The sequence below is a fragment of the Elaeis guineensis genome, chromosome 4 (assembly GCF_000442705.2).
Source record: "Elaeis guineensis isolate ETL-2024a chromosome 4, EG11, whole genome shotgun sequence".
Classification (NCBI taxonomy): domain Eukaryota; kingdom Viridiplantae; phylum Streptophyta; class Magnoliopsida; order Arecales; family Arecaceae; genus Elaeis; species Elaeis guineensis.
This window is the reverse complement of record NC_025996.2, coordinates 31,225,805-31,239,594: the sequence shown is the minus strand read 5'-3', so window position 1 is coordinate 31,239,594 and position 13,790 is coordinate 31,225,805. Positions and strand designations below refer to the sequence as shown.

Below are 13,790 nucleotides of genomic sequence, written 5' to 3'. Positions count from 1 at the left end.
GGATCCTACATCAATGATATAAACCATTAGACGTAATCTACTATTTTAAAACTACTTGTACATAAAAAATTATATAATTTAAAAATTCTCAATCTATATATCAAATGATCAAAAAATTATCTAATACAATTTTATTTAGACTGTCTAATTTTTGATTATTTGATGTATAGATTATGAGATTTTAAATCATATGAATTTTTATGCACAAACAGTTTTAAGATAGTAGATCACATTCAACAGTTTGGATCATTGATATAGGACTTCTATTATAGAGTTTTGATCTGAATGGATTTGAGTCCAAATCCAATCAATTTTATTTTAAACTGGTTTCATGTGTGTGGGGGGGAGGGGAGACCTTGGATTGATGTGGTAGCTACAATCATGGGTAACATCCTCTGTTGAAAGGTCCTGACTATTGTGTGCAGCTCGCTGCTACACGCATAGGTCCCGTTACCTCAGCAATTATTTGCATCGTGTGGTGGGATGACTCAGTTGTTTCCGTTACCTCTCATTTGGCAGGGGTGGTTTTACCTCTAAAGGATAGCCGTATAGTTCTTTCAAATGGTATTGCGCAGTGCCTCAGTATATTAGGCATGAACTTCTTGAGGTCAAGTAATGAGTGTTTTGGGCCAAGAAAAGGAATCCAAGTACCTCTTTTATTAACTAAAAGAAAGCATATGATTAGCGGACCTTGTAAGGTTATCTGGTGAGATTACGTGTCTGTAGCATGGGCACGTAGCCCTGTGTGAGATAAGTGGCTTGAAATGCTGTTTTGAGGTCCATTGAAACATGCAAGTATGCTGACAACTTGTTGTGCTATTAACGAGTGTGAATCTAGTTCATCATACTTGTATACTATTAATACTTGTGTGATATGGATGGAACTCAGGAAATTCTGTATTGCATGTAAATTCTGTGTTGAAAAGGGATACAAGTCTGTGTTGCATGTTAATTAAGAATTTTTTAACATTAAACCGGTCAAAGGGATGGAAGACACACCAAGCGCCTGCTCCGATGATTCACTGCTTGCTACTTGGGCAAGGGGGCAGGGATTCCATTCCAATTGAAATAAGCTCTCTGTAAGTATGCAGATACAGGGCTGAAGGTGGGGATTAACCTCTCTTAAAGGGATAAAATGCCGCGGATTGAGTATTATAATATGGACTACGAATTGGTTTGTAGCTTTGATGGAGAACTAGCCAAAATTGCATTGAAGTGCATGATTGATGGATAGTTGCCACCAATAATGAATTTGTTTCTTTTCTTTGAATAACTTTAGTTAGAAGGGTCCACTGAATGATAAATTCCTTGACTGAAGGCAGAGTTGCACATGAAGTCGTCATTCTGGTGCTTGTTAGCAAAAATTCTGTCGTTTTTAATCAAAAACTCCAAAAGACTGCCATCACTAACTGATCCCACACCGGCCTATCAAGTTTCCTGAACATTTTGAAGCAGCTAGGCTCTAATTCCTCTGAGATCGTTCTCCGGGGAACCCAACAGTATGCCATCCACAGTATAATTTCACTCTAATCCTTTTCCAGGCTGCACACTTTCAAAGCGCAGTAGCAAGCGGGGCGCACAAAGCCTTGGTGGTGTAAAAACCAGTCAAGGTACTTCATCACTTGTTCACTAGGATGGAGTCCAGTTTGGTGGTAGCTGCATTAGGTCTAGTTGGCAGATCATGCGTATGTTTGGGCTCTTAATTAAGCTAGCATACGAGTCTTAAACTTTAAATTCGGCTGTAGAATTTTACTCGCATTTCGTCTATTAAAGTTGAATATATAGTGATTGTATCAGGACTGATATTTGATCTGTTGTTTTGGTCGAGTAGAGCCCAATTCTGAATAAATTTCTATTCAAGGATGAAAATGTTAATCAAATTCAATATTTCACTCTACATTTGGTCACGGCTTGTCCGTTTAGTCTATTGTGACGAGGTTTAGGTTTTCAAAGACCGAATTAGGATTCTTACACGCACACATCCGAGCATACAAATCATCATCGTGGAATTAAAAAGAGAAGTCTCAATAGCCGGCCAAGGGTGAGCACATAAAATAGATCAGCCAAAGTAGCAGCGGCTCGAGCAAGAAGACAGCCGCCTCTGATCCCGGGAAGATATTGAAGCCTACGTAGATTCCTTGGCAGCCAAGAAGAAACGAAGGGAAAGAGGAAAGACAATAAGCCACCAGATCGAGGTGAAGCATCATGGGTGAAAACCATGAGAACTAGATGAGACAATTTAATTCCAAGCATTTCCGCCGATAGATCTAGTTCCTGCATAGGTCATGAGTCAGATATACTCTGACGCCATTTGTAACAGCTAGAACTTTATCCGAAAAAGTTAGCTAGCTGAAAACGTTAGTCGGTTCTCTTAGCTTTATATAAGTATCCAAGATCTATATGGTGTATAATTGATATGTGACTGCAAGTTGCATGGGCTCTCATAATCTTTAATGGTCCGATTAGCAAAGGCCTTTGCTGCTTGGATGGCCTAAAAAGTCATGGAAGAGGTCGGCTTGTTTGACAGCCAGGCACCATGAGGTCGGGGTCTAGTTTCGAAGGAGAGAGGAGGCAGCCCGTTTCTTGGAGAAAAAAATTGATCACAAAGGTGAGAGAGAGAGAGAGAGGATCAAATTTTCGAACTTCATCGCCGGTGCGCAATGCTCCCTGGTCCAGCCATGCATCATCATCTGTGTTGCTTATGGACTGCATCATGCAACCAGGCAACGATGTCCGGCTGCTGCAGTTGAACGGAATTGCACTCAATGGGAAGGGACCTGATGTGGAGGTGACCAGGTTCTTCAACTAGCTGTGCAGCAAGGTCCAATATACTCAATATGCTAATTACCTTCGAAAACTACGCATCGAAATCACGAAGCATCATCAGTCTAAGTGGCATAATTACCAATTGTTCTCCTGCTTCTCTCACGGTGGACATTCTTTGCAGCCTTTGCTTATTTCCACCCTCCAAGCTACTTATGTGCTTCTTTGTATATATATGGCTGAAGATGCGTTTATTCAACAGATGTATAACGTGTCTCGAATGTCTAATGGGCTTTCTTTTCTGTGTAGAATCAGGACTTATGAAGGAACTTTTAGAATAATTTCAAGTTGAAAATTAAATTTATGCTCCAAGGGGAAGATTTCAGACGAGTTTTGTTAAGTTTTTTATTTGACTATAGAGGGTTGTAGTGAATTTAAGCTTGCCATAATGATGACATCGCTTTGCTTCATGTAATCACTGAATCGTAGAGGTGTACGTCTACGTATTTGGATCTTGGGTGAGTCTCCTTCCCTTTCTTTAAACAAACACAAAGAAAAGAAAAAAACGAGGTTGTGTGCTTATGTTTTTTCTCAAATGTTGGTAGTTTCAAAAGCCAAGTTGATATGGACTTCGTAGGAGAGAGCAAGTTGAAACATTTTATTTCACAGAATACAAATCTAGATGATAAATGGTAGCAGATTGTGTGTATCTAAATTATTAGGATAGGTAGGTGGATATGTTTGAAATCCAATGAGCTTCCAAATAAAGCTTATAACCTTTTATTCAATCATACATCCGGTAAAGCAAATTGAGTAATGTCCTAAACCTGGGCAAAACTCTTCTGGACGAGAATATGATCCATCATAGTAAATATGTTATAATTTTTAACCGGTATACAAATCAAAGGGCAAGGAATCTCACCTAGTTGTCCTATTATAAAATATTGTCTAATAAATCAATAATTACTATCATGGTATTGAGAATGCTTTCCTTAAAAGTTGAAATTTAAGAAATAACTTACAAAAATAACATTATTAACTAAAGGCTCATTGAAATTAATTGATAAAATGAGATTTGAAATGGTTATATTTTTTAGAACTTTTATCGTATACAAAGTGTTTAGTTTAAAAGGTGGGACCTGAACCTTCTAATGCATTTACTATCCTAAATGATTATATTTTTTAGAAATTTTTTCGTATAAAAATATTTAATTTTAAGATGGCAGAATTTGCGTACATGCTTTTATAACTTGGTTCTATAAAAACTGTATATTTATTTCCTAAAATGTCAGAAGTGGGATTTGAACCCACGCCCTCTATCGAGGACCAGAACTTGAGTCTGGCGCCTTAGACCACTCGGCCATCCTGACGTAGCGGCCGTTGGTGGTAGTTATTTATGTTTAGCAGTCCTTCAGCCGTGCCCAATACACGAACTGACCGACCTTCTTTTTACCCTTCTTGTGATGTTATATTCCCCTCACTTAAATATATTTAATTTGCATTTGCCGTAGTTCTTGTAGCATCAAAATATGAAGCTGGTAGAAGCAAAGAACACCTTGAAAGCCAGAAACAATTCTTCCAGGCTTGTGAATGCAGTAGAAGCCAGAGAGCTTCAAGGACACAATACGTTGTGGGATGACTATAGAATCCGATGAATATAGTTAATTCTAATATTAAAATAGGTAGAGGCCCCTGCATGAAATCTAGTAGAAGTCAGAACCTAGAGTATATATTGGGTGGATATCTGGTCAGGACACCACCTCCCAAGATCCTTTCAGTACCACGCGATGCAGCAGGAAGAAAGAAGAAACAAAACAAAAGAAAAAACAATCAAAATACGTGGATCAGCCACAAAAGGGCTCGCCTCCACGGGACTGGAAGTGGCTCAGATGCTCCTGCACGCTCTGTCCCTCAGTCATCCACAGTTGGTAAAACTGCCTCCATAGGAAAAGAGTGTTGGTGAGAGACTTCGCCATGTACAACTCCTCGAGCTTCGACCACAGCACTGTCGGGGAAGTCTCGCTCAGCACATGGATCACCATCTCATCCGCCAGGTACATGCGGATGGTACTCACCGCTTGCATCTGTAGCCGTTTCCAATCCCGCACCTCCATGGTGGTTGGCTTCTCATTGCACAAGAGAGCATCGATCAACCCCTGTTGGATGAGCACGTCCTTCACTCTTTCCTGCCACAAGGAGAAATTGCTCTTACCATCAAACTTGTTGATCTCCATCTTGATTGTTCCTGTTTTCTCCATCTTCAGTCTTGCTCACCACCACTACAATCTGCGTCCTTGTACCACCTTGCTCTGATACCACTTGTTGGGTGAATGTCTGGCCAGGACACCACCTCCCAAGATCTTTCCAGTACCACGCAATGCAGCAGGAAGAAAAAAGAAACAAAACAAAAGAAAAACAATCAAAATACGTGGATCAGCCATAAAAAGGCTCGCCTCCACGGGGCATACAAACTTCACTATGAAAAAGAAATTTTACAAGAGGAGACCTCACCCTCAACCCTTGTACACCCAATTCTCTCTGTTCGTCACAGGACCCTTTTAAAGGGTTAAACAGACCCCTCACAAAAGCTCTCTCTCTCTTGGAGACCCCCCTGAACCCCTGAAGAGCCTGGCGACCGCTGTTCAGGAGCCTCCTGCTGGCTGCTGGCCCGTGACGAACAGAGAGAATTGGGTATAAGGGTTGAGGGTGAGGTCTCCTCTTGTAAATTTTTTTTTTCATAGTGAAGTTTGCATGTCCCGTGAAGGCGAGCCCTTTTGTGGCTGATCCACGTATTTTGATTGTTTTTTCTTTTGTTTTGTTTCTTCTTTCTTCCTGCTGCATCGCGTGGTACTGAAAGGATCTTGGGAGGTGGTGTCCTGGCCAGACATCCATCCAACAAGTGGTATCAGAGTAAGGCGGTACAAGGACGCAGATTGCAGTGGTGGTGAGCAAGAGTGAAGATGGAGAAAACAGGAACAATCAAGATGGAGATCAACAAATTCGATGGTAAGAGCAATTTCTCCTTGTGGCAAGCAAGAGTGAAGGACGTGCTCATCCAACAGGGGTTGATCGATGCTCTCTTGTGCGATGAGAAGTCGACCACTATGGAGGTGTAGGATTGGAAACGGCTACAGATACAGACGGTGAGTACCATCCGCATGTACTTGGCGGATGAGGTGGTGATCCATGTGCTGAGCGAGACTTCTCCGACGGTGCTGTGGTCGAAGCTCGAGGAGCTGTACATGGCGAAGTCTCTCACCAACACTCTTTTCTTCTGGAGGCAGTTTTACCAACTGTGGATGACTGAGGGACAGAGCGTGCAGGAGCATCTCAGCCACTTCCAGAAGATCCTCACCGACCTCCTCAGCGTTGGCGAGAACGTTGAGGAGAAGACCAGGGCACTGGTTTTGCTGGCATCGCTTCCCCCTTCGTACGAGTCCTTGGTGACTGCTCTTCTAGTGGGGAAGAGCACTATCAAGATGGACGAGGTCACTGCGGCGATACTCCAGAATGAGGTTCTCAGGAGGGAGAACCCAGCTTCGAGCTCAGGTGGCGGTAGCTCAGCTTTGGTGGCTTCTGGAGGTGCAGGAGGTGGTAGACGGAGCGATAGGAGATCGCAATGAAGGCGGTCTAAGTCCAGGAGGGACTTGAGCAAAATCAGGTGTTACCGGTGTGAGGAGTTGGGGCATCTAGCCAGAGATTGCCCTCAACTTAAAAATCGGACGGTGGCTGCTGTAGCGACGGCCGGCAGTGATTCAGATGGAGATGTCTTGGAGATATCTGACGAGGTATCTACTTCTTCCCAGCAGTGGATATTAGATTCTGCATGCCCCTATCATGTATGTTGCAGAGAGAAGCAGTTTGACTCCCTGGAGAACAGTGAGGGCACTGTATATCTGCCAGATGGATCGAGCTGTGCGATCAAAGGTATTGGGACGGTCAGCTGGAGGACACATGACGGTGCAGTGAGGAGATTGGAGGATGTCCGATACATACCCGATTTCAGGCAGAATCTTATCTCACTTAACAGACTGGATTCGAGAGGCTATAGGACGGTAGCTGGTGGAGAAATCCTGAGGGTGCTACGCGGCGATAGGATTGTGCTAGAGGGGAAGAAGGGGAGCAGAGGACATTATTACCTGACGGGGAGCCTAGTGCGAGGTAGAGCTTCGGGAACCAGGTGGAGTCCAGAGCGAGGTGGAGCTCTAGGAGGCGGATCGGGCACGAGACAGGAGACTCGGGAGGACGAAAGGCGACGTCGTAAGGTGAGATTCCTATTGCCGCAGGATGATGCCCCGAGCAGGTCTCAGGTCAGGAGGAGCACAGCATACGACGGAGAAAGGATCGAGCAGCCTGGCTCGACTCCCATGTTTGCCCATCCATGATCAGCAGGCGATTGCCCCAGGGTATGGGGGCGAGGAGATCCAGAAGCTCTCGGAGTTTGGAGGAGGTCGAATATCGAGTTAAGGTGGAGATTGTTAGGATTTGACGCCTCGAGATTCAGCCCATATTGAACCCACAGCAAGGTTCGCAGCGAAAAATGGAGTCCAACGAGACCAAGATCACCTGAATCGAAGCTCGGATGGAGGAGATACGAGCTTTTGAAGTCGGCACGAGAATCGAGACGGTGGAGGATCTCCGGCGGCGGGCGGCAGCGGCGCGGCCGCAGGCGGCGTTGCGCGGGACGCGCAACCCAGGCCCACACAGGACCGGCGACCCAGGCCCGCGCGGGGTGCGCGACCCAGGCGCGCGCAGGCCCGCGCGCAGGCCCGCGCGCGCGGGCTGGCCCCTTTGCCCCGATCCACCGTGGACCGGGTGGTCCACGGCGGGGTCTGTGGACCGCGTGGGCGTTTCCCACGCATTTCACGCGGTCCACGGCACTATTATATGGACCGATCGCGATCGAACGGCCCAGGGAGATTGCGGTGACGATCCGACGGTTCAGGAGGTTGATTTGGCTTGTTTAGGAAATCTAAACCTAATCTAATTAGATTTTAAACCACGTTTATGGTCTATAAAAGGCCCTGATTGTGAAACAGAGAGAATTGGGTGTACAAGGGTTGAGGATGAGGTCTCCTCTTGTAAAATTTTTTTTTCATAGTAGAGTTTGCATGCCCCGTGGAGGCGAGCCCTTTTGTGGCTGATCCACGTATTTTGATTGTATTTTCTTTTATTTTGTTTCTTCTTTCTTCCTTCTGCATCGCGTGGTACTGAAAAGATCTTGAGAGGTGGTGTCTTGACCAGACATCCATCCAACAGTATACATCATATGCCATCGCAAACTATGAAATAACTACAACAACTGACAACAAGAGTTATTTGAATAATGAAGCCACAGTCACTGCCATTATAGCTTTTACAGGCCATGGCACCAACAGGATGAAATGAATTGAGGCTTAGCAGAGCTGCAGAAGTGACTCTTGAAGCCAAGTAGCGAACAACAGAGAAAAACGAAGATTTATGAAGACAGAAAAATAGCAACCAACCCAATTTTAAGTCTAATCCAAGAAGTGGAAGTATAAAAAACTATCTAGATGTTAAAAGCTGCAATATCAAAAGGAGAGTGTTGTATATATTGTAATTAATGGATTAAAGCACCAGTCTGGAAGTAGAACTATGTTGTGTCGGAGATTGATGGACCATCAGAAACAGAGACAGCATCAAGCTAGAGATCACACAGTCCAAGGAACTTCTTAACTTCTGGCAGACCCCAATTATCCATTAATATTTACCAACAAGAAGTTAGGTAGATGAGAGAGAAGTGACGTTACATCATGCAAATTAAGAGTATTTTCCTTTCACAACCACTCTTAAGGATCGGAGGCTTGACAACTCAATTAAAAAAATGACACTTACCATCCATACATGATCGATTAGCTACAGGATAGCATCAATAAAACAGCAATAGATGATGTAAAAAGGTCTCCAAGCTCAAACTAATTTTAAAATTACGAACCATGCTTTCTGCAAGAGCCAGCAATATTGGAGCAAAGTGTGAGAAGAAAACTGAAGTTTTTTCACTAATTTCCTTATTTGAGCTGAGACATTTTTGTGATTCTAATGTGAAACCACATGAAAGAATATATGGTGAATGAGAAAGGAATTACACAAGATCAACTAACTTGAACGTTTGTGAGAAGTCTTGTCAGTTTACTAAGTGTTTCTTGAGCAGCTGCTGTGTCTGGATGATGCTCCCCGCATATTGAAGTCCTGATAAAAATAGCTTTCCGAATAAGGTCATCCCCTATGTCATATTGCCCACCCCTAAGCATCAGTTTTGCCCTTGTTTCTAGAACAGTTGCTTTCAAGAGTGCCAATTCCTGCCAAAGATAAGTGTTCTGAGCATCTGATTGACCTGGTCTAATGCAACAGAATGATTTATCAAACCATTTCTCAAATCTTGAAACCAAGGACTCAGCAGCAATATCCAATGCATCAGTTGTGAGGCGTAAGAGTTCTAATGCCGCAGTGCACCGAGAGAAGGTGATGAATGTATGTATGGCTAGAGGCAGAACCACACGTTTTATGAAGAACAGCAAGTCAGATGGTGTTGGCTCCACAACCACAGGTTCAGCTCCAAATCCAAAAAGTAAGAAGCAAGCTGCCCATAGATGGTCAGAAGATTGAGAGACGGAGCCTCTGAGGAAAACTGCTCGAAACATAGCATGAGCAACTCGACTGCCCCCCCGTTTGCGAGCATATAGCTTGACGATCTCATGAAAATGGATGCAATCAGGTTTTGTGCTACTTCTTGCAATCCCAAATCTGATCAACATGGACGATGCTTCAGCTTCAGATCTCTTGATATGAGATGTTGTAAACCTGCAGATTAGTGCATGCAAAAGCTTCTTCCTGACCGGAGAACCATGATGATTCTCTGCAACCTTATGTGCAGCCAAAGCTAAGAGAGGTACTGGAATTGCTGAAGGAGCAAACCAACCACTTACTTCAACCATTCTGGTTGCCAGACTCCTCGGTCCATCAGCATGGTCAAATATCGAAAGACAGACATCTAAAAGTTGAACAAGGACCGTATGCCGTCTCAATGTAAGAACTTCTCTATCAGTCCATGCCATATCTCTCAAAGGCATTCTATTTATAGTGCCAAGCAGCCGACTCGGAGTTATAGGCAGCTCAGAAAGAATAGATCCTACAATACCAAGACCAAGTGTAAGCCTGCCGAGTCTCTCCTCGATGGCTCTAAGAGCATCAATTTCAACTATTGGATAGTCCTTCATACCTCCCATCATCAAAGCCATCGCCTCAACACCAGATAAGTATGAAAGCTTCATTGGCTCCAAGTTCATTACTCGAGGAAGGCGGGTGGTTATTATGAAATGGGTTTCACCACCAAATCGTGGCAGAAGATCCATTATGACTTTTTGATCCCACCAGTCCTTCTCATTCTCCAAGTTATCTATGATAACTAAGAATGGGATGTCCCGCATTAGCTCCTTCCTTACTCTAAAAATGGCTTCTTCTTCTTGTTCTTCAAAGCACTTCATCTTTCCTTTTTCGAGACAACAATGGTTTTCAATGTTCAGATCGACATCCAGGAAAGTACATAGAGCCAGATAGTTCTGCCGTATATATCTGGTTTCCCCTCCCACCCACAACACCATCTTGTATCTCTGGGAGAATCTGTATGCATATTCCAAAACCAATTCTGTTTTACCAATCCCTGAATCCCCAGACACACAAGCAATACCCTTCCCATACAGTATCTTTGTCGATCTTTTTCTCCTACCATACCTCCCCACATTTTTTGCCTTTAAAGGGTGGCATTGCCTATGTGGACTGCCCAATCTCTGCATCTCAATTTCCTTCTCAGACTCCTTCCACAGAACCGGCTCTTTTCCTTTGATGCTGCTTTCGGATCTCCGGTCCTTTGCCTTTTTGTCTTCACAATAATTCTGAGACCTTCCAATCGGCAAAGTTTTTCGACTATGCCTGGTCTTGAGTTCAAAGTATTCCCTTTCTCCATCCCCTCTGACATCTCCAAACAAAATAAGCTCCAATTCAGAGAGTTCCTTTTTCCGACCGACAAAAACTTCATTTCGAGGATAAGGGAACTCCTCTTTCTCCATCCTTTCTCTCCACCTATTTACTCTATCCACCACACTTCTCCTCCCCAATCCTGTAGCCAAAAGAACCACAGCCTGTAGTATGCATTCTCTCCACTGACCATCATATGCCTCCAATTGACAGTCTAATACCCGTGAAAGTCCATCTATAGCTTCTCTCCATTCCCTTTCCAAGCCACCATACAGCGTCCACAACTCGCCACCATGTTTCTCCCACAGTTCTCCCCTCTTTTCAATTATATCTCTTGCAAGACAATCAGCAGCACTCAAGTCAAAGTAAATAGGAACAAGATTTTTTCCACTCAAAAAGTTTTTAAGCTCCTCTATGCTATAAGGATTCCCAAATGACTTTTTGGTGAGGATCACCACTCCATAAGTAGAAGCGTTCATTATTCTTTCTGCCATATCATAGCTACGAGAATTCCTGCACCGGGCCCTGTCAGATGCAAAGCAACTGATCCCTTGGATTTCCAACTCTGCACGAAGCCAATTGGCAAATCTCAGCAAGGAGGGTTTACGTCCATGAAATCCTATGTACACATCACAACTCCTAAGCCTATTAGCTGAAGAAACCGGAGTTGAAGGCTCGGTAAAGGAAAACCTTCTCTGGCTTCTCCCCAATCTCTTCTGCTTCTCCCTGCGAGCCAAGCGACCATTACTGGTTCCTTGGCTGTCATTAGATGAACTGCCATTAAAGGGGGAAACCAGACCGGGGTCGTTGTCAACATTTCCTGGAGCTCCAAAACTACTGGAAGTGCAGAAATTTAGAATGGGAGAAACATCAGATGCCACGAGGTGGATTTTAGATAAAGACTCTGGTTTAGTCACAGTGCTGGAACCAAGGTGACCAACATTTATAAAAAGATCATTGGAAGTGTTTGCAACATCAGGTAGGACTGGTTCAGAGCCAAGCACCGGTGATCTTGGGGAGAAGAAAGGCGACTGACTTGCAGAGACAAATGCAGAGGAAGAAGATGAACGATTCCTTGAGATTGTGGCAGACAATGCCCCAAGATTGGAGCTTTCTTGTTGAAGCTCCATATATCCATCTTCATATGCTATCCTGCTCTCAGTATGTTTGAACTTCAATTCATTCTAGGCTGTGAATCCCTCTGAAAAATGGAAATGGAGCAACCAACAAATTGGCACCTTAAGTGGAAGAATAAGTACATTGCTTAAAAATTCTAATCACTAAAACTACCATTTTTGATGAAGACAAAGGCTAAAAACCTTCAAAATACAGCATTCAATTAATACCTAACTACCATACTGGCTGTCTGAAATCTCTGGAGAATATTGATTCTCTCACCTCCTAGTTCAGACCAAGTGGAAATACTTGGAACCCAAGATAAAATATTACTAAATTGCTATGAAATCCAAAAATATTTATTCTGTCAAAGTTAAAACAAGCTCTGAAAAATAAGTGTCAAAATTCTAACAGAAACAAATTTAAAAACAACACTTATATTTATAAATTCATAATGAAGAAGATACAGGGTCCTGGAAAATCACTTACTAAATGAAACATGAAATGTCCGAAATATCAGCAATAGACTCCTTGATCAAGATAGTAAATTGTATGAAACTTTAACATCTAATAACTCTGAAGGAAATGACACATATATGACTCCCACAACATCTAAAACAACAAAAGGGAGGGGGAATAATAAGACATGCTTTGGAAGAAAAGAAAAAAAAAAAAAAGTTTTATGTATTCATAATGATGGAGAATAGAAATTATCCATAATGATAAATCGTTGAAGAAGATTATTAGAACGGAAGCATCAAAAAATGAACTTTGGGCAGGATCTGCACCCAAAATCTGATGCAATTGCATGAAACCGGATGAAATTAGACTTTAAGAATACCAAAAGAAAGGAGCTTCTCCGCACCTTCACATTTAGGAAGCTTTCTATCGTCAATTATTCCATGCAAAGATACAGGAATCTCTCCTAATGTCTAGATCTGAGCTTGTCCTCTGCACAAATAAGCCTCAAGATCTGAAACTGAAACATTACACAGAAAAAAGATCCCATCTTTAACATTCCAAAAATCCAATTTTTAACATTCCAAAGAAAAGAAACCAAAGAATGAGTTTGAAAGGATGAACCACCAAAACTTTCTACCCAGTCCAGATCTTAACATCTTTCACCGAAGACAGAGAATTTCGGAATCAGAAAAAAGAGCAGAAAAATACAATTAACAAATCAGAAAAGAAAGAACCGATGCTCTGTTTTCTAATATTGTTCTTTTTTGATTAAAACAGAGGGGGAAACAGAAAAGTTGATGATTAAATGGTAAAGAGAGGCTTGAGAGGGACTTGAAAGCAAATATTCCCACAGTTTGAGAAAGAAGATACTTTGATTGATGAAGACGGAGGAAACTTACATTTTCTTTCTTCACTTCCCTCTCCTTCCAAAGCCCAGTCAAGAGGAGTCTTCCCTCCCTTCACTTGCTCTTTCGCCAAACAAACTTGTTCTAAGAACTCTATATGTTTCCATGGGGGCAACGAGGAGGTATAATAGTCGAGTGTAAGATAAGGATACCATTGACTGGTTTCACATCTGTTGCCTTTTTTTTATTTGGTTTCCTACTTCCACCCCATCTTTAATGATATTCTATAAGTGGCGCATTTTCCTTTTCTTTGCAAATAAATAATTTCGAGGAAGAGACCAGCTAGAAAGGGCGTGTTAAAAAAATTGAGGGGTGAAGATAGGAATACTTTACCGTTTTCCTTGATATTTGAGGGTAACCAACCATAGGGCAAAGGAGTGACCAGCTACAGTGCACTTCCATGTTCTTTTTCTCCGTTTCCTGCCTTTGTTTTTGGAAGTTAATAGGTGATAGCAGACAAAAGGTTGGTGAAAGAAACAAATTTGTTATGCTAGGCGATTGGAAATATGCTGATGGATGTGGTGCCATATGGTCCAGAATCTCCTGTAG

General features: G+C 42.7%; 1 protein-coding gene and 1 non-coding gene across 5 annotated transcripts; both read right to left on the bottom strand.

Annotated features, from left to right (window-relative positions):
• Window positions 1–4,049: 4,049 nt before the first annotated feature.
• TRNAL-CAA (transfer RNA leucine (anticodon CAA)) lies at window positions 4,050–4,133 on the bottom strand. Its single transcript has one exon. It is a non-coding gene; the product is annotated as a tRNA-Leu (tRNA).
• A 4,623-nt stretch (window positions 4,134–8,756) lies between these two features.
• LOC105043040 (uncharacterized) lies at window positions 8,757–13,412 on the bottom strand. 4 transcript variants are annotated; one of them, XM_010920445.4, is made up of 3 exons: window positions 13,236–13,412; window positions 12,740–12,853; window positions 8,757–11,959 (listed from the first exon to the last, which is right to left on the bottom strand). In XM_010920445.4, exon 3 carries the CDS (start codon window positions 11,886–11,888, stop codon window positions 8,877–8,879), a length of 3,012 nt encoding a protein of 1,003 aa, XP_010918747.1. In that variant the 5' UTR covers window positions 11,889–11,959; window positions 12,740–12,853; window positions 13,236–13,412; the 3' UTR covers window positions 8,757–8,876. The 4 variants fall into 4 exon arrangements, with proteins under 4 accessions (XP_010918747.1, XP_019705362.1, XP_019705361.1 ...); XM_019849803.3 differs by having other exon boundaries at window positions 12,740–12,847; XM_019849802.3 differs by having other exon boundaries at window positions 12,740–12,825.
• Window positions 13,413–13,790: the final 378 nt, after the last annotated feature.